Source organism: Cupressus sempervirens, chromosome 3, assembly GCF_028749045.1.
Source record: "Cupressus sempervirens isolate cs-2001-9-10 chromosome 3, ASM2874904v1, whole genome shotgun sequence".
Taxonomy (NCBI): domain Eukaryota; kingdom Viridiplantae; phylum Streptophyta; class Pinopsida; order Cupressales; family Cupressaceae; genus Cupressus; species Cupressus sempervirens.
In genome coordinates, this window is record NC_143120.1 from 554,752,908 (window position 1) to 554,773,282 (window position 20,375).

At 37.1% G+C, this 20,375-nt stretch overlaps 1 protein-coding gene across 2 annotated transcripts in view; it reads right to left on the bottom strand.

The window, feature by feature from the left end:
* LOC149567622 (nucleoporin (DUF3414)) overlaps positions 1 to 20,375 on the bottom strand; it is a 337,999-nt gene that overhangs the window by 78,422 nt on the left and 239,202 nt on the right. For both annotated transcript variants that reach the window (XM_089820876.1, XM_089820877.1), the window contains exons 25-26: positions 15,943 to 16,121; positions 15,332 to 15,803 (exon numbers count right to left, since the gene is read on the bottom strand). In XM_089820876.1, the coding sequence (XP_089677002.1) occupies positions 15,332 to 15,803; positions 15,943 to 16,121 (651 nt within the window). The remainder of the gene's footprint in view (positions 1 to 15,331; positions 15,804 to 15,942; positions 16,122 to 20,375) is intronic.

Here is a 20,375-nt window from a genome sequence, read left to right on the forward strand (position 1 = left end):
AACCCAGTGTTGAAGGCGGCAGCATTCAGGATATTCATGGAGTACAAAGATGTTTTCGCTTGGACGTACAAGGACTTAAAAGGAGTACTACCAGAGCTGTGTCCATCAGATACCATTAATCGAGGGTGTGGTACCTCTGTGGAAGCGGCCATACCAAATGAATAAGAACTATGCAACGCGGGTCACGGAGGAAATTGACAGGATGCTGGAAGCTGGAATCATTTTTAAAGTACAAACAAGCGAGTGGGTATCGCCAATCGTGATATCCCTGAAAAAGGACACAACACAGATAAGAATATGTGTGGACTTCCGATGTTTGAACGCCGTAACAATTAAAGACCCGTTTCCAATACCCTTTACAGATAGCATTTTGGAGGAAGTAGTAGGACATGAAATCTATTCATTCATGGACGAATTCTCAAGGTATAATCAGATATCAATCGCCGAGGAGGATAAGTTAAAAATGACATTCATTGTGGAGGATGGAGTATATGCATACAACAGGGTGCCGTTTGGATTGTGCAATGCCCCGGCAACATTCCAAAGGATTATCCTGTACATATTTGATAAAATGTCAGTTGGAAATTTTAAGGCATTTTTAGATGATTGGTCAATTTTTAGCACAGAGGACAAACACATAATGGTGTTAGGAGAATGTATGGAGAGGTGCAGACGAGCAAGATTGGTGATGAATCCAAAGAAGTGTAGACTTATGGTGCCACAAGGAAAGCTGCTTGGACACATAGTTTGTAAACGGATCCAAACAAGGTCCGCGTGATCTTGGAGATGCCACCCTCGACGGATGTGTCGGAAGTGAAGTCATTTTTAGGGCACATCGGGCATTATCGGAGATTTATTAAAAACTTTGCAAAAATTTCTTTTCCGCTGGACAAACTCACCTTCAAGGGTGAATCATACAAATGGGAGAATGAACAGAATGAAGCTTTTGAGGAACTGAAGAAAAGGTTGGCTACAGCTCCAATTTTGGCCTATCCGAATTGGGATATAGAATTTCATGTCCATATAGATGCCTCAATTATGCCATCGGAGCAACACTGGTGCAGACTGGTGACCACGGGTTGGACCATCCAATGTACTTTGCAAGTGGATTGTTGTCGAAGGCAGAGAAAAATTATAGCATCATAGAGCGAGAGGCATTGGGGATGGTGTATGCTGTACAGAAGTTTAAACATTACTTGTTGGCCACTCCCTTTGTATTCTATGTAGATCATCAAGCACTGATATACTTGGTGAATAAGCCGATTATTCAAGGAAGAATAAGTCGATGGTTGTTATTATTACAAGAATTTACATTTAAGATTGTGGTACGGCCAGGGAAGAGTCATGTGAATGCAAATCACCTATCGAAAATAAAATTGGGGGAGCCACCGGAGGGGGTTAATGATGATTTTCCAAACGCGTAGCTATTTTATGTCACGGTACTACTAGCCTAGTATACACAGAGCGGAGAATACCTATCAACGGGGCAGTTTCCAAGTGACATGCCACCAAATGAAAGACGGAAATTGGTACTAAGGAGCTGAACGTTCCAGTTAATCAATGGACTATTGTATCAAATGCGATCAAATCAAAACCTGAGGCGGTGTGTTCTCGAAGAAGAAATTCCGAAAGTACTAAAGGAAGCACATGAAAGCCCAGCAGGAGGACACATGGGGCCGAATACTACTGCACGGAAAATACTTTTGGCAGGTCTATGGTGGCCAACCGTATACAATGATGCCAGAGAGTGAGTCGTGGCATGCAACACATGCCAACCGGCTGGAAAACCATTGAAGAGAGATTTTATGCCCTTCAATCCCTAGCACGCACAAGAACTTTTTGAGAGATGGGGGCTAGATATCATTGGACCACTGAAGATGAGTAAAACAAGGTGCCAATATATTGTAGTAGCAACGAAGTACTTGACTAAATGGGTGGAGGCACGGGCATTACCAGACAATTCGGCAATAAGCAAAGCATGAAATATTTTTATGAGCAAATTATTACAAGGTACGGGATTCCCCTCTAGTTGACAAGTGATCGGGGAGGACACTTTGTCAACCATGTTATCAGAGTACTCACTACGGAGTTCAAGATTTACCATTCATTATCGAGCCCGTACTATCCAAGGGCTAACGGACAGGCCGAAGCAACAAACAAAATCTTGGTTGGAGTAATTTATAAATCCTGTGCAGTTGAGGGGGAGGATTGGGAAGAAAAGTTACCATCCGCCCTCTGGGCGTACCATACTTCACACAAAGTAACTATAGGACATACCCCGTTCCAACTAATGTACGGACAGGAGGCAATGGTACCGACGGAGTTCATGGTACCAAGTTTAAGGATAGCAATTGAGAACAAATTAGGCGACATAGAGAGTTTACGAGAGAGATTGTACAATTTGAACAAACTTGATGAGCGATGGTTGTAGGCGCAGTGGGCCATCGAAGTAACACAAAACAGGAGGAAGGCATGGCAAGACAAGCACTTAAAATTAAACAACTTTCAACCGGGTTAGCTAGTACTTAAGTATAATGGGCGAAATGAAATCAGGCCTAGAAAGTTCAAAGTTAAATGGGTTGGACCGTACAAGATACAGGAAGTGGGATATAATGGAGCAATTAAGTTGTGGACACTGGATGGGAATGAAATACCAGATGCCATAAATGGATCAAAGTTGAAAATATACAAGGAAAGTAAGGATCCTCCATCAACAAACAGCTGAAGAAAGAGAAAAAAACGTCTATAAATAATGTGTATATGTATAATATTAAAGTCGAATATAGTTTTAAATTGTCAAGTGATAAACTATAGTTGTAAAAGTATGAAGTGATAAAATAAAACATTAAGTAAATATATTAAGATGGGAATTTTAAATATTAAAATAATTGGGGAGCAAAAATCTGCCGTACAGCCTACTGTACGGCCCTAGAAGATATCATATGAAGAAGTATGAAGAAAAGAAAAACCCGAACAAAATAATAATAATAAAGTGAGAAAAGTATATGATACTGTGCGGCCTTCCTAGACGACCGTACAGCCTCAAAAGGCTTATGTGTTGAAAATAAAAATCGTACGGTCTTGCAAGAATATAAGATAGCCATAACTAAAAACAATCACAATTACAAGATCTAGAAAGCCCGTACGGAGAGAAGAAATCATCTGAGGAAGCTTGTATGGCAGATAGGCACAAGAGATTAGTGACCGTACTGTAAATAGACACCAGAAATTAGTGACCATACGGCATATGCAGAACATCAAACACCAAGGACCGTACGGTATCAGCAAACAGAAAAAATTGAAGACCGTGCGGAGGCAGGGGGAATCATCACATCTTCAAATCAACACTTAAGCTGTACAGCTTGATGGAACCCAAATTTTCACAAAATTTTGGTCCTAAGCACCATGGAAAAAATAGAATTTTCAGATTTTACCCATTCAAACAATATGCTTCAAATACAAAAAAGGTTATAGGAATTCAAAAAGGAAGCTGTTTGATTTAGGAATGCATTTCAGCACTATCCAAAGTGGCTTGTGCAATTCATCAAACAATTTATATTAAGAGAATACAAGTACCAATACAGACAGCCATGATCTCTGTTGAAGAATAATTAAATATCCTATTTGTATATGGATTATTGCCTGAGAAGTATAACAGCAAGTGTGATATGGGAGGCATTCTGGTTTGGAATGTGATAATGTGGCATCAGCACCAGAAAATTGCTAACTGAGGAGAGGGACTGCTTCATATTTCTTTTTCCTTGTTCTTCATAGCCTATTATTTATCACAGGTTGTGTGATTGTAAGGCACACTAATGTGTTGGCTTCTCAAAAAGAAAAGGTTGCTGATGTTGAAAATATGCAGTCAAAGCTGAATTTGGAAATTAATAAATCAAGTATAGATGATCATGATGCTCTGCTACAAATTGAAATGTCTAGAATTTGATGCAAACTGGTATAGCTATCCTAATGGTGACAAAGAGTAGCCAAAAAAGAAAGTAGTTCAGTCACCATCTTCTGAAAGGCATGGACTCCCGTGAACTTTAGTTGGATCCTCATCAGAAGAAATACTCACTTCAACCTTATTTAGTGCCTGTTCCAGTTCTGGGTTGAGTTTCAAGCCAATTCAGCGAATATTTACAATGAAACAAGCAGCTTTAACTCATGTCAGTGATTCAACAGTATATGCAGACCATGTACATTCAGAAGTGATAATGATGAAAGCCGTTTCTCAGATGATCTCAAAACTTCATAGGCTGATTAAGATGAAGTATAAAGGAAAGAATGAAATACACTCATCAGAAGTTTTCCGTATGAATAAACATTTCAGACTTAAAGGAAATCTGACAACCTTTCATACACTTGGCAAGGGAAAGTGAATATGCAACATGGACTCTTGTGAATGGAATGTAGATGGTGTGAACTATTTACATGTAAAAGTTGCTGGACTGTTATTTGTTGCAACTACAAGAGTAAATGTGTCACCTGCACTTGTATTGGAGCTTCTGCAGAGAATAGCATGTGTTATAAAAGATTATCTTGGAACTCTAAATGAAGATTCACTTCGGAAAAATTTTGTTCTTGTTTATCAATTACTTGACAAAGTGATTGATTTTGGCTATCCACAGACCATTTCAACTGAAATATTGAAATCTTTTATCTTATGTGAGCCAATTGTAGCAGATACGGGACGTTTGTCATCACTTGGCCCTACCCCTTTGTCCATACAAGGATCAAAGCGAATGCAAAAACAACTGTTACAAAATCAGTTGTGGCCGATGAGCCTGGAGGCAAAGGATGAGATGTCTCGTGTTACTACGATTACCATGACTGCTTTATCTTTGGTAGTTGACGCCAAAACGATGACCGACACCTAGAACACCATCAGGAAGCCACGAAACATTATGGAGAAGAAGCAGTTGCCGTAAAAGAAGAAATAAAAAAGATACAAATACAAATCGATTTATTTTTTTTGATTTGATTTCTAATATCTGTCGTGTTGTATTTGTTGCAGGCTCTTAATTGGGAGAAGAAACGATCGAGAGGTGAGCATATTGAATTTACAAACCGAGTGGAGGAGAAAATGAACCCATCGCGACAAGAGAGCCCAATAAGATACAAATGCCAGCGTGGAGTTCTTGAACATGAAGGAACAATATTCAGCATGGATGAAAGGAAAATCACGCCACGGATGCTGCAGCCACCTGGGAAGTTTGAATGCAAATTCCATGAACCAGTGGATTACAGAGTCATGGATTACCGTTAATGAATGATGAATGATATAGTGCACAAGAAATAATTAAGCTGCGAAGTATGCCTTGATATAACTATAATCAATATTATGTTTTAAACATTGGTTAGTTTTTGGTTATGAAGAGACATGTTGTTTGAAAAAACAACTAATGCCTTTCAAACGTATATAAATATATGTAAAGTAAAGCAAAAAAGGGACATCATTTTTATCGTTGCTTTTGAAAGAGACAGTTATTATCTGTGATCAGGATACAGTTTAAAATATACACAGAGGCTTTTATTGTAAAAAATCTTTTGTTGGCACCATTGAATATTCTATATCTCTCTGAAGGAAAATTGAGAATTTGAACAAAGCCAAGGAGACAAGAGATTTTTGAGCTTCAAATCTGGATATTGTGAGGATTGATTTGGATTGAATTGAACATCAGAAGGCTGAATGTCTTTGGTACAGTCTGTCCTACAACCAAATCAGTAAGAGATTTTATTTGTTGTAGACTTGATCTGTATATATTCTCGTCCTTTATGGTTTGTTTATTTATTTGTCAGTAATTTATTAATTTGATAGGAACATTAAATTGTTTATGGCTGTTCAAATTTGATTAATACAAATAATACAGGATATCATTTCTTTTCTATTATTTGTATCTATTGTGTCCATATAATGGTTAAAACATAATAGGCTAATTTGAATATGCTGAAACATAACAATTTGTGGCATCAAATTAATTTAATTTTTAGCAAATATTATACTTTCAATACTGTAAAGTTGTATGAAAGAAGCATACGTTGACTCTATTACCCAACTAGAATTCGACACTGGTCATAACCCTACTCTAAAATTTTGAATCCAACGCTAGCATTTCCTCATCTTTTTTCTTTGAGAATTTAATTTCACTTTGTAATTCATTTAAATTTTTATTTCAGGAAAATACAATTCTAAATTTGAAGTTGTATATCACAAATATAGAAGTTTTCCTTAACACTTGCTAGTTGAAGGAATTTGTTATGCAATCCGCTATAATAAATCTTGCATCCGAGTTTTGAATTGGGTAAACAGGCCCTGGTCCAATGGAACCTTAAGCACAGAGGTTTTAATCCTGTTACGTTGGCCAAAATCAGATAGATACCCAGCATCGAGCAGGCAAGGCTCATAAGTTTCTAACCAGTGATTTTGATAACCAACACGGCTGAAAACATGGATTGAAGCAAATTAGAAATATATAGAACATAGCCGTACAAAATTGGAGACAGGAAAGGAAGGTCCGTACGGTGTGAGGTTTGCTAGGATTGACCGTACAAAAGGCAACCGTACCACATGTTTAAGCCATTGAAAACCGTACATTAAAAGACAAAAGGGAAACTTATAAAGGCCGTACGTACAAAAATGTTAAAGGCGTGATGAAAGGCAGCCACAGGGAGAAGATAAAGGCGTGTTGAAAGACAAATAGCTCATACAAAACCGTACATGTACAGTAAGCAAGAAAATAGACTTTTAAGCCGTACTATCTAAGAAGCCATTCATATCGAAACAAGAACCATACAACTGAAGGAGACATTGTACGGATATAGGAAAGCAGGGAGAGTTAAATGGTTTGAAAAAGAATTGAAGGAAGAAGCCGCACTTCACTAAGCTGAAGGAAGTCGTATAGTACGGACGCCAAGGAAGAGAGGAATTGTGAAAAGTTGTACGTAAATAGTAACTGTCTTAACGGTTTGAGATTGATTCACAAAACGAAAAAAGCCTGACAGTTATGCAGTCAGCTAGAAAGAGAGCTTGGAAGAGGAAACTAGACAAGGACACTGCCATGAACAAGAACGCGAAGACATTACCTTCTGGAATTCGTGTAGCAGGAGGGACCTATACAAGGCCTGGTGCAGGAACCAATGCAAGTGCAAGTAAAAAGAAAGCTAAGAAACCGAAGCAGCCGGGAGACATCCCTACAATACAGAGTATCACATTTGAAGGGTTAAATGGTGCAGAATGCCGGAAGTGGTGGCAGGAAACTTCAGACAACCATCCGATGAAAGCTAGTATCAGGAAAGCTCAGGTGGAATGGGTAGTGCAAATGCCAATATTTTGCATCAGAGGCTACTAAGAGTTTTTGTGCATTATGATTAAAACATATGACAGGTTCTCTCGAACCAGTGCATTTGAGTATCTTGATCACAAATTAGTAGTATCATTTAGACCGGCTGATTTTACGCGAGTATTTGGCATACCTCGTCATGCTCAAGGTGGGAGAAAAAAAGACAGCAAGCCAAAAAAGATGAGCCGTGAAGTGAAGTTGAAGTTGATACAGCTTGTGTGCGGAGACCTGTCGCAGGTGGAACACGAGGCTCTTTCAGACACGTCCAAAGGCAAAGGGTTAAAGAAATCTAATATTCAGGAGGGTCATTGGCATTGTTTGATGGATATAGTGAAAAGCTGCCTCACAGGTTCGAGCCGCACTTCAGATATATCTTTTCCCCAAGTAGCCATAATGAACGAGATTTTGCACGGCAGGGATAATGATTGGGCAGCATTATTGGCCGAACGGATGTCAGAGTTTCTCACTTTGCAACATAAAACGTTTTATATGCCACATTATGCTATTGGTCTGTTCTTGGAGGTGATGACACTGATGATTCCGAATGATGCACTGGAGGCAAAACCGGGACCACTCATACCTGGCGAACCACCTATTATGCAGTGGAGGCATTTGGATACTCTTGGCACAAAAACTGTAGGACAGAAGTGACTAAGGCCGGATGGTGGAAACACAGATAGTGGCCGAGAGGAGACATCTTCAAAGGAGAGTGGGTCTGAGGGGGAAGAAGAAGAGGACGAAGAGGTAGAAGTGATCACGGCTACACCTTTGAGATTTCCGAGACATGTACTTTTGACCATGACACACTTGGTTCCTGTAGGTATACATGGTATCCGAGGGTTTGGACAGCTTAGGCAGCCAGTGGTGATGACACTAGTTTCAGCTATGGTGCAGCCCACTATAGAGACACGAGTTGTAGCAAAGTCACATCCGGCACCGACGGAGATAGCAGATCCGGAGGCACCGATGGAGCCGGTTCGTAAGACTACCAAATACAAGAGAGACTTTGGCAACTAACATGGAGATAGACATAGAGACAAGGGTGATGGAGGTAGTGACAAGCGAGGAGTTGGGGGCATCAGATGTCCAACTGGATGTAGTAGGTTTTGATGTGGTGGTCACAGTAAATACGACCCTATTGGCATCACCGGAGCGAGATAGAGAGAGCCGATCCCAGAGGCTGAGTGCTTTCCTGACTACAAAGTTCCACCGAACCCCCGCACCTTGAGTGATGTACTTGCTGACACCCACACGGGAAGCAGTTCCGATGAACCCAGTACATGAGGTTGGGCAAGCACAAAGTGAGGGAGTATCGCATAGTGTTGTTGAGCGTATGGCAGAGGCTACGAAGAGGGCTATGGGTACATAGCAAGAACACCCAGTAGCGCAAGAGAGAGTGATAACAGAAGCAGTTTTTCTTGATGATGTCACAGCTCTAGCATCTCGTGCTCGCCAAATGTTAGCTTCAACTAAGACTCAAACATTGGAGTCAATGGTGAAAGAGTTGGACAGAGTCATAGCCTTCAAGAGGTTGGGATTTCTAGCTACATTTAGAGTTTGTTTTGAGGAGAGAGGATGGCTAGATGTGGAGACCACAGAGATGCGGCAGGACTGGTGCACGACGTGAGACCCTAAGATGGAGAGCCGAGTAGAGGCTCTGATTCATGAGATAGCAAAGTTATACAGGGAAGCATACTACACTCTTCGGAGGAGTCAAGCGGATCAGGCAGCAGCTGAGAGAGCTCGGGAGGAGTCAGCTGCCAGGTTAGCTTCCAAGAGGGCAGCCTGGGAATCTGATAGGGCGGCCTGGCAATTCGAGAGAACAGCCTTGTTAGCCAAAAAAGAACAATTGGCAGCAGAAAAGGAAAAGATTGCAGCAAAGAAGGAGGAGTTGGGAGAAGTCGGAGAGATGATGCAGTCAACCTTGGAGCTTCAAATGGAAGCCGAAGCAGAGCTAAAGCTCAGGAAAGAACAGGCCTACACGTTACGGATGGAGCTAAACGAGCTGAGGACACAGACGCATCCCTTTGTCTAGTACTTATGCATTGATGTATTTTGTTTTGAAATTTTGTTGTATGGTCATCCAGAGACAACTTTTCTTTTTTTGGGGGGATGATGTTGTTAGTAAAATGTATAGTGTAGCCGATGGGTAGAGTAGTATCCGAACGGGCGCATGACGCTTGAGTCACCACTTCGGAAAGGTATATGTATACGTCCGAGATGGACTTTGGAAGCATCCTTGTAATTGTTGTAATCATTGTATTCGGATGGTAATCAGCAAGTGCATACATGAATAAAGTATTTGTTCTACGTTATATCGTGTTATACATGTGTTAAGTTTTTTACCCTATACATTAAACAAGGTTTAGAGTTTTGAGTTATACATTGATTTCAATGCAGGTGCATTGTGGACCAAAGTCTAAGTGTTGCATCTTCGGTTTTTGTGCTACTGATGCTTTAGAAGAAGCCTGGGGGTGAGAATTTTGGTGAGAAAACTTTTGAGAATTGTAAGTCTGAAAATTCTGGAAGTCTTCTTACTATACATTTTGTAATTGGAAGACGTCGTTGCTTGATATTTTAATTGCTAAAGGGAAAATATATTATGAAGGGTTAGATCCTGCAATTGGCATTGAGAGGACTGAATTTTGGAGTCATAATAAATCAAGGCCATCCAAAACTAGGACTGCAATATAGGTCGAGTTTGGACATCCATAACAGCCCTATTATTCAGCAAATCAGGCTTATAATGCAGGGATGTAACGTCCCCATTTTTAGCAGGTTCCTACAGTTGACCAGGTTCATTCACCATCGCGACCATCATAAGTTGATAGTGGGATTTGAGGATCTCAGTTGTGTGGTTATAAAATTTCCAACAGCCTATGGTGTGTATGGCTCTATTTGAGAGACTTACTATTTATAGTAAGTCAATATGTTGGTTCCGATGCGCTTAGTTGAGTTAGAGGAGCTGGAGGATGCTCTCAATTTTATTTCGGGCTTCAAATTTGAGCTCCAAAAATCATGGAGGGAGCGTCTATTTATAGTAAGTGACCCCGTCATGTTCATTCATCATCTTTCATCATCAGGATCACTTTGGTGTTGTCAGAGGTCAAATGAATTAAATGACACAATATTTAAATAATAAATATAATATTTAAATGATTAATATAATATAATAATATATTATTACTGTACCAGTACTATTTATATCTTAATAACTAAATAACAAATAATTTATTTTTTTGTGACCAACTATTAATAATATGTTGCTGAGGCAAAATTAGCATATAATAACGATAATGTCTTAAGTAATACAATATTATATTATAAATTGATAAATAATAAAGTATACTTTATCAAAAATAATATAAATAAAAATAAACAACATAAATGTCAATGTTAGCGATGTCTAAAGTGCATGAGTCAAAGTCGTGATTCTTTGGGGAAGACATCACTCATCCATTGCGTCACGTATATAATCGTTACAAATTGGAAACAAGAAGGGAGATTCATAAAGGATTATCGATTTTAAAACAAATCCATCGCTGCATGAGAGTACAGAGGAAATTGCGAGTCAAAAAGATCATCCTTTTGGAGGAAAGTAGAACGTCAAAGGAAGGAGAAGTCATCTTGGTTTCAGTCAGAGGATACCAACAAATCACAGTGCACAAATCCACATAGCAGGTCAGGGATATTTGATAGAAGGGAAGATCCACAAACTAGTCAATAATTGAGACTATCTAGTGCAGTCTAGACATAATAGCAGAGACTAAGGAGACGGAATTCCATCATGGGAATATACTGAAATCAGAAGAGAAGGAGATCAATAACACACCTAAGGCATCATAGTCAAGCTAGGTACACTTAGCGGTTGATCACAATCTCAGGGAAATCATAGTCTTATCTACTTTAGGACTTCTCAATAGAGCAGTCGTCTAATTTGCTTTAATTGGTGGGAAGCAATCATATCTACATATTAGAGAGGCTAGGAAACATATAAAACCTTTAATCCTTATATAGATCTACGCATGTGAACAATTGCCCACTTGGCTCATTTAGTTGTAAGAACGTTACTCTAATTAAAGAGGGTAACATTGATTGTAAGAAGACATCATGAACCATACTGTTGTGAGTTAATAAACAATAATTATAGACCAGACATTGCAGGCCTAGAGAATAGATGTGGGAGACTAAGCAATATATCATTTTGCATCTTTACACATCCATATTTAATACAGCAAGAGATCATCACACTGGAAGCAAGTACACCAACACCCCATAAGAATATTACAAAATCTTCCAATTCAGTGATAGCAACAGGCTTTGGTTATTGTCATTAAATAAATTAATGATATCCCCTACACAAGCTAACTGCAAACTTGGATATTGTAATCCTAAGGAATTAAAGTAATTCTCCATATTTTCTAGTTATTCTAACAGGGGACATTACAGTATTGTTAATTTAGATAATAGGGGATATTTTATCAACTGGTTTGTTGATATTTTGTGAAAATACTCAGTATCTAAATTGGTATTAAAATCTGGAATTTTCAACTGTATATTCCCTATGTAATTTCCAGATATTTGAGTACAAATTATTATTGCAATATCTTCTATTTTGCTGCTATATTATTGTATAAAAAATTGTAAAACATCAAAAACAGTAAAAGGAATCAATTCTTCATCACAAATTGTTTGAGAGTCAGCAAGGCTCATTACAGTGGTATCACAGCTTGCTTGCAAAGTGTTTGACAAAATGTCAAACAACTGAATTATAAAAGAATTTGGTGTTTGTTGAAGTTATAACCGGTTGGGGTTATTGCAAGGGGATACAATGTTTCCAATTGGAGCATTAAGCGGCTGCCAAGGATACTTGATTTAAGTCTAGTTGAGCATGTTCATTCTGCACAAGGATTTTACTATATAGACTAGTGTTGGAGTTATTGTTGCAAACCAACTTGAAGCTAAAGATTTCACAGATTCCTCTATTTTTTATTCTTAATTTCTAAATTGTGGTTATTTGGCCTGCCAAATAAAGTATGGCAAATTGTATCGGGCTGGGATTGAGGTCTCATTCAATTATGAAATCATCTGTAGTATTATTAGTAAATATTTTCAGAGTTAGAGTGAATTGCTTGTAATCTCAGAATTATATATACCAGAGGCCGGTTTATTATGTAATTTTCTGATGGCATAGTAAATAATTTGCAAATTTTTCCTTGCAATTTGATTACTGAAATTATTCAGAAAGATTGCCTGACATTTAAATTATCTGAGTGTGTAAATTTGTAATTGAGGTAGTTGTGAATCAACAAACATTTGGAGTTCATTTTAGAGCTACTAGTATTGCATGCCAAATGTTAGAGGAAACGTCGAATGTCATGATAATCGGTGTTTGTTAGAGTCATGAGATGACAAGGGTTATTACAATGATGTCAAAGCGGTTTCCTACCAGCCTGCGGGAATTGATCTTAGAATTATTTATTCAGATCTGTTCAGGAGTTGATAGCATTTGTTTGGGTTGGCATTCAGAAGTTATGGATGGTTATATGAGATTCATTCCGAGTAGACATTATACCCATAGAGGGTGTGCTTCAACAACTGAAGAACTTGTAATACAGTTTGGTATTCTAAAACAATTAAATAAAAATCACAAACAGATAACCCAACTGAATTAAAATCTGAGATTCGAGCAGAGCATGATATCACTTTTTCAAAGAGAGAAATGTGATGATATAGCGGTGTCTACAAATGTGGGGGACATTTCTCATCAGTTGAACATAGTGGATGTGGAGTGTGATGAGATTTTATGTCAGGTTGAGCCGGATGATGTAGTTGTTGGCATGAGTTCCCATGATCATGCATTTGATAGCAACACAACGATAGTGGGAGTAGGAGCATGCAATGATACAATCATATCGATAGCTACTTATGTCCCAGTGAAGTCATCTATTGAGGAGTCTAGTGATATACATGCAGTTGATGTGTGTTCTGATGATAGCGCACATGTTGATGATTATGAGATGAGTGATGTCGTGACAGAGTCATGTTATACTACAAATCAACTCAAACTTGAGATTCACTTTATGGACAATCCTATGCTTGAGATGTTATACTCCACTAACATTTATACTACAGATCAACTCAAACTTGAGATTCACTTTATGGACAATCCTGTATTTGAAATGTTTTACTCCACTGAGAACCTCAAAATCTAAGTGTCGGCTCACAAGGGTCACAATTGTGAACTAGCATCGCTAAGCTACCAGAGCTTGCTAAATCCGGAACATTATACAGAATTGCTTCAAATTTAATGTGCAATGCACTTTTATTGCTACACACGCAATATTGGATGATGAGGAAGCACTAATTCAAGCCAATTTGGCCCAAAAGCCAAACACCTTGGCTTTGGATCTCACATGGGGCCTAGAATGTTGTACAGCTTGAGATTCAATAAAATCAGCTACAAAATGTTGTAAACAGCTGTTATAAGTCATCTATGGATTTTCCCTTGATTTAGAATTCAATGTTCCAAAAACTTCAACCAATTTACACAAAGTAAACCATTGAATGAAGCCCACAATTAAGCAATGATTTCACCTAGCCTTTCACAGCAATGAGATTCCAAAACACCCAAGAGATTTCATCCTCCAATGCTGAAAATAACTAGTGTACCCTAGTGATGCAACGGGTACTTGGGGACAACGTCACCACGGGCACTACCCTTTTTTTCTCCCGCCCTAAGGAATGCAAGGACGTTTTGTTATCCCCAAAACACTGAGGGTGACACCTATGCATCCATTGAGCATCTCGGGGATGCCCAAACATCGTCCCTCATTGTGGCGAATTAAAAAGAAATTACAAAAAAATAATGTTACTTTGGGTGTATCGAACCCATTTATGGTTTTCTATTCCTTCAAAAGCCCTCTAAGCTTCATTTGTTTTCACATTTTCATTTCTAATTGATTGCAACAGTAAGGAGACTGAAGAGATGAAAAAACTTCATAGTTCAATCTTCAATGTTTAAGTATTTACAGTTTTAGTATTTAGTATTTGACATTTACTTCTTAATACTCTCACACCTCTTTTCACAACTAGCATTTTAGATACCATATGTATAGTATATCCTATATAAATCCCCTACCCCATTTGGCTCCACTCGTCATCCCCCACCATCCCAAAATTTAGGACCCTTTGTCCCACTATCTCGAGTATGAAAATGATTGAAACCCTAAATCTCATAACACCTCCCAAGAACATTCAGTATGAAAGACAAATAATCATATGCATAATGAATAGATTTTCTCATCTTGCCATTTATAATTCCTCCATTGAGTTCAATTCATGAGGATTTTGGATGTGAACTATAAGATGGGCTTTTAGCCTGAAATTTTTCATAGTATGAAAATTTTCATTCAAGAACAATAAAAGCATGAAAGGGAGAACTATCAGCATACTACACTGGTTAACTAATAAACTCTGATAATATCTCATATTATCATGCGCAGAAGCATTAAATGTAGCCACTAGAAAAGTCAATATATTTCATTTATACATCTTCTTCTAAATCACTAGGAAGACCGGTATTTTTTTCAAGTCAAGGGTGTGACAGTGAGAAACCAAATAACAAAAAATATAGAATGAACATGCTAAACTGAAACGAAAATAAAAGATGCGGGCTATAAACCGACATTACTTAATGAGATCTAATAGTCATGTATATATTGTCTACTTTCTCCTCCCTTTCATTACTAAGATGCAAGTTAAAAACCGTTTTTATAGCACAGAAAATGAAGACAAACTGTTTGGTAGAACTGGAAGACTGTATCTCTAATACGATTGAACCTTACATTGTCTTTCTTGGGTCCTTTTTAAAAATTACACACCATCTACTTTTAGTATTAAAGTTTAGTAGACATTAGGATTGAAAACCAAACTAGAAAAGTTTAGTAGCTTGTTGGCAATTATATTGATAAATAAGAAAGAATATGCACCTTTATGTCAAGGAGGAGTTCTTTATCATACAGACATGATGCATAAGACTGCAGAATTCTACGGATGACCGAAGTTTCATTCCATTCGAACAAAAATTTTAGAGCACCAGATGATGCAGTCGACTTCAACATCGTATGTTTATTATCATATCCAGTTGTGCAATTGTTGATATTATTTGATGAGGAAGCAACAGATTTCGTCAGAATCTTCTCAGTGTGCACCAAGTGAGTTTGAAGAAATATTTCGTTGGCCATGATGTGTAGCACAGAACATTGGCAATTATACTGGAAAGCTTTGGATAAAGCCTCATCAATGGTAACCTTGCTGAAGGAGAACTTTGAAATACAAGATGATAAGCACTTCCAAAACATGTCCTGGTTATGAATCTTATCAAGAATATGTGAGCACTCGGCACCTCCTTGCCAGTGTATCTTTAAAAAATGAAGAACTTGTGAGAGTATATAGGGTTGTCTGATAAAACAATAGAAAAACACAGATATTAAATTTTGTATCATTCAGGTACATATAAAATGAAAATCTAATTACAAAAGGTCAATAATTAATCAGAAGTTATCCTTGTTTCTGAACTCCAAATGAAATGGTAACTGACCTTTTCATAAGATCTTCACTATTCTGTACATAGTTCCACAGCACATCAACACCATTGCCTATCATTATCTCGTCTGATTTAATGCTTGAAGCAGACAATCCTGTGACTGTATTGTTTTGCATAGTAGCAGACTCTACAGATTTTCCTTGCGAAAATAACATTATCTCTAAAAGTGTAGGCTGAAAGAGGGAAGAATAAACCCATTATAGAAATCACAGATTGAAGCATAAAACAAACTTAAATTCTTTTTAAACAGGAGAATGAAAGACACTCATGTACATGCTGTATGTGCAAATTGTAAAATTATGTTTCGGAATTAAACAATTGGTCTTTGTACAAGCTGTAACCAAGGTCAACCAAAACCAGTCCTAGCCATTCAGATATATATTCAATTCAACTGCTGATATGGCTTGCTATTCGTACCTGATGTTACTTATGCACATCATGATTCTATATAAGAATTGGCAGCTCAATAGTAAAGAAGACAACTCATCATGTCAAGTTCTGGATAACTTATATAGGATTCATTTGAGCATTCAAATGTTGAGAAAACAAAGCTTTTTGACATGTTTCCATATGTCAATCAAAAATCCCAGTATGCAGCACCATGATAAAAGTGTTGGTAGAGAAAGAAGAAAATTCAAACAAAGCTTATACCCCAACTCATCAGGCATAACCGTGGCCTTGCAAGAGCACAAATATTTTTCAGAAACTTGAAAGGTACAGTCCACATATACAATTAAGCACATGGAAAGAAACAATATTGCTAAGGCAAAAGCATTTTAGATAGGACTCAAGTTGGCTAAACTGAAAGTATGGTTGAGGTTAATAGATGAAGGGCACTCCCAAGTTATAATCAAAGCAATTGCCAAAAGACCAAGTCACAAATAGCATCGTGGGAAAATCATACAGGAGTGAAAATTTATTGAAATAGTAATAACAACAAACAATTATATTCACTTAATGGGCTAAAAACAAATTTCCTCATTTTTAATTATTTAGCTAACATTGGTATGAACAATAGGAATGGGATTGACCTAGTAGCAAATGTACTCATGGAAAGTGCACTTATAAAATATCTACCTTTAAATGATGAAGTTTATATTCATAAATTAGGGTTCCCTGAAAACCCTCCTCTATGCAATCATCATAATAAATTTCACAAATGAAAAGTCCTCCCCGCACTTTGTCTACTAGTTACTTTAACTCTATTATCAATCGCAAGAAAAGCAACTCAGAAACAAAAGAAAGAATCATTGTTTAATAAATTGTTTTTTACAGACCATTTTTGAAATACCAGTAAGGACTGACTCTCCAATTCTTTTGAGTTTTGCATTGAAATATGAGAAATTGTATTTTTTTCGTGTTGGTAAGTTGCTTCAATCAAAACATGGGAGGAAATTGACATTATTAGCACAAGGATTATTGAGTTCCTTCTAGAGGTTTTCTCTTTTTCAAAATCTATAACCCTGCTCTCACTTGACCATTTACTCTTTTGATATTTCTCCATGGATTCCTCTTCATACTGACACTTCAAAAGTAAGGAGTTGGGAATCCTTTTATACTGTTTTTACTGGGCTCTCCTGCCTCAGCTTTTGTCAGGGGTTCAGGAATTCAATTTTATGAAGAAACTGAATTCCCTAAATAAAAATGACAGGTTCTAGAAAAAAAGTAATTGGGAATCCTGGAAGATTGGAAAAGTGATACTATTGCTGATCTCTCAACCCTTATTTTTTCTGAAAATTCAAAATTTAACAACATTTTATAAAACAAGGACTGCACTGAATTCCAAACAATAACTTGACCCTATCGAGAATGGCATTCTAATTACAACATATTTCTTAGGCACCGAATTCTTTCCTGCAACACCAAAGTGTGGTTGGGGAATTCTTGCAAAAGTCTAGTCCTTGTCAGATTCTTGCAAAACTCTGCCACTGACCTTCAAAGTCTGCCCAAATTCTGACAGATGAAGGCACCATGAATTTTGCCACTTTTATGGCGAATTCACAAATCTGTGCAGGAACCAGGCCGAATCTGGCCAAAAATGGATTTTTTAAAGGTTTTTTGATCTATTTTAATCAATCCAACCCTCCAACTTAAAATGGACTGCTATAAAGGCCAAAAGATAAAACATACGTCATTTGGACTAAAAGTTTAAAGATTAATATATACTGTGCTGTATTTTGCTACTTTGCTTTACTATTACCATAGCGGTGTATGGACTTGTTGGCTGCTGCATTTACATATGCATATGCATAGACATATACATATACATACACACATTTATATATATATATATGTTTTTGTACAGACTAACCCAAAAGGAATTTGAATCCACTCCCACAGAAAATTTAATAAATTTCAAACCCAAATCCAAACTGGCAACTTAGCTTAAAATAAAATAAAATGAAGTTGTGTACAAAAGGGAAAGGAAAAACAAATTTCGAACTTCCATTAATATCTCACTCTCAATTCCAATAATTAACGCAAGATTCCAGAACTGAAAAGACCCAGATTTTCCCAATTTTCTTAGACCGGGAATGAATATTTAATAAAGGAAACATTCAATAATACATTAACTATTCAACCACACAGCCAAAAAGGACTGCTTCTCCTATTTCTAAGTTACACAGACTTCCCAATGTAACTTGATAACACCCAGTTACTATCACTTGGTCTATGACACCAAATCATCCCCTGCACTTGTTGGTTCCCAAAACCACAGATTGGAATCCTACGAGCCTTGCCTGCTCGATGCTAGGATATCCAACCGGTTATGGCCAACTTGACGGGATTGATCAATGCGATCCAAATCCCTTGCACTTCTGGCTCTACAACACCAAGGCAGGTGTACCTGATCTTGGACAACAACCTTAAATCCAAGATGCTTAAAGCAGATCAATTAGAATGCGAATGTAATGAAGGCTTCCAAAATGGCAAGAATGATTGAAAGCTTCTAACCCACAAATTATGAACTGAGAACAAAAGTAAATGATTGTATAAATGTGATAATGTTTTAAATAAAGAATAATCATAGATTAATGCAACAAATGAATATATTAACTCTTCAAAGGAAAGATATGAAACAATTTACCGGCATATGGATTGTGAATTATGAAAAAAAATATAAAGACCAATGTCGAACGGCAATAGATTCAGTGTTATAAGTTTAAAACATACAACTTTATAAAATTCTATGCACATTAATTATAAACAATTTAATAATCAAGATGCGACAGATCAAATATATGGATGCAATTTTAAAACCGTCTGGAATGTATTTTAACTCATGTTCAGAGACAAACCAAACATAGATCCGGAAATAATAAAATATTTCTCAATATCTATGATGTTCAATCTTAAAATGCTATATTTAATCATGTCCACTTATCTATCATATAAATTATTTATAAAATTATAATAATAATTATAAAGACCGAAACTATTTAATATCTTAACTCTAAAACTTCATGCGAAATAAAATAAATGTTTCTTATTGATCATGTCGAAAATGAAATTGCAATGGAGACACTCCTTACGGATGATCTATCCAATACAGTCTAATTCTAGAATCGCATAAGAATTTATTCAATAATCCGAATTCACGAGCTTAGTTCAAAAAATCATTTCTTTACCAATGAAAGAATAAAAATATATCATAGAGCATCATAATACAAAAAAAATTGAATATCAATATGAATTATCTTGTTTGATTTTACATCTTATATTTATTAGAAGGTAAGAGGTGTCAATTGCTTTTCTAAGCATCGCACCTTTCTATAACAAATAACTATCCAAAATTAACATAAATTTCAATTAAAATCCTAACTAAAATAATCGGTAATTTAATAATTTTAGGGCTTGAATTTTATCGGGCCTATATTTGCTCTCAAACTCAATTCAAGACTATAGTCTGAGAAAATCAAATCTCTAAAATTAAGATTTTTCCGTAGAATGCATAGAGACTCGGACGCTTGCATCTCTTCGTGAATTACCGGCCTTATATCCTTCCACACAGGTTCCTCTCCGTTCGAACACTCTCTGTGATTTGATTTTCTTTCCCTCAACATCCTCGTCTAGCCAAACTCGTAACAAGGCGCCAGCAATTAAGTGTTTCAGCCAAAATAACATAATGCAACTCAAACCCTTTTAATTGGACACCCAAGTCTACAAAACAAGGCAGCTAACTGCAGCCATCCAATATCCGTCAAATGGAGCTGGAGATTCATGTAGAACAGAGGTACAAACTACCAAAACAATTGAATGGTAAAGCTTGGAATGCTGATGGATTAATGTCAATATCAGAAATCTATTAACGCCCAAACAGTAGCTCTTCAAAATGCCCAACTGTAGGTTATATTGGCAGAAATTCAAGCCACTAGCTCACCAGATATGCACGCCAATTCCTAAATGTCTTCTCAGGAACAGCAGGA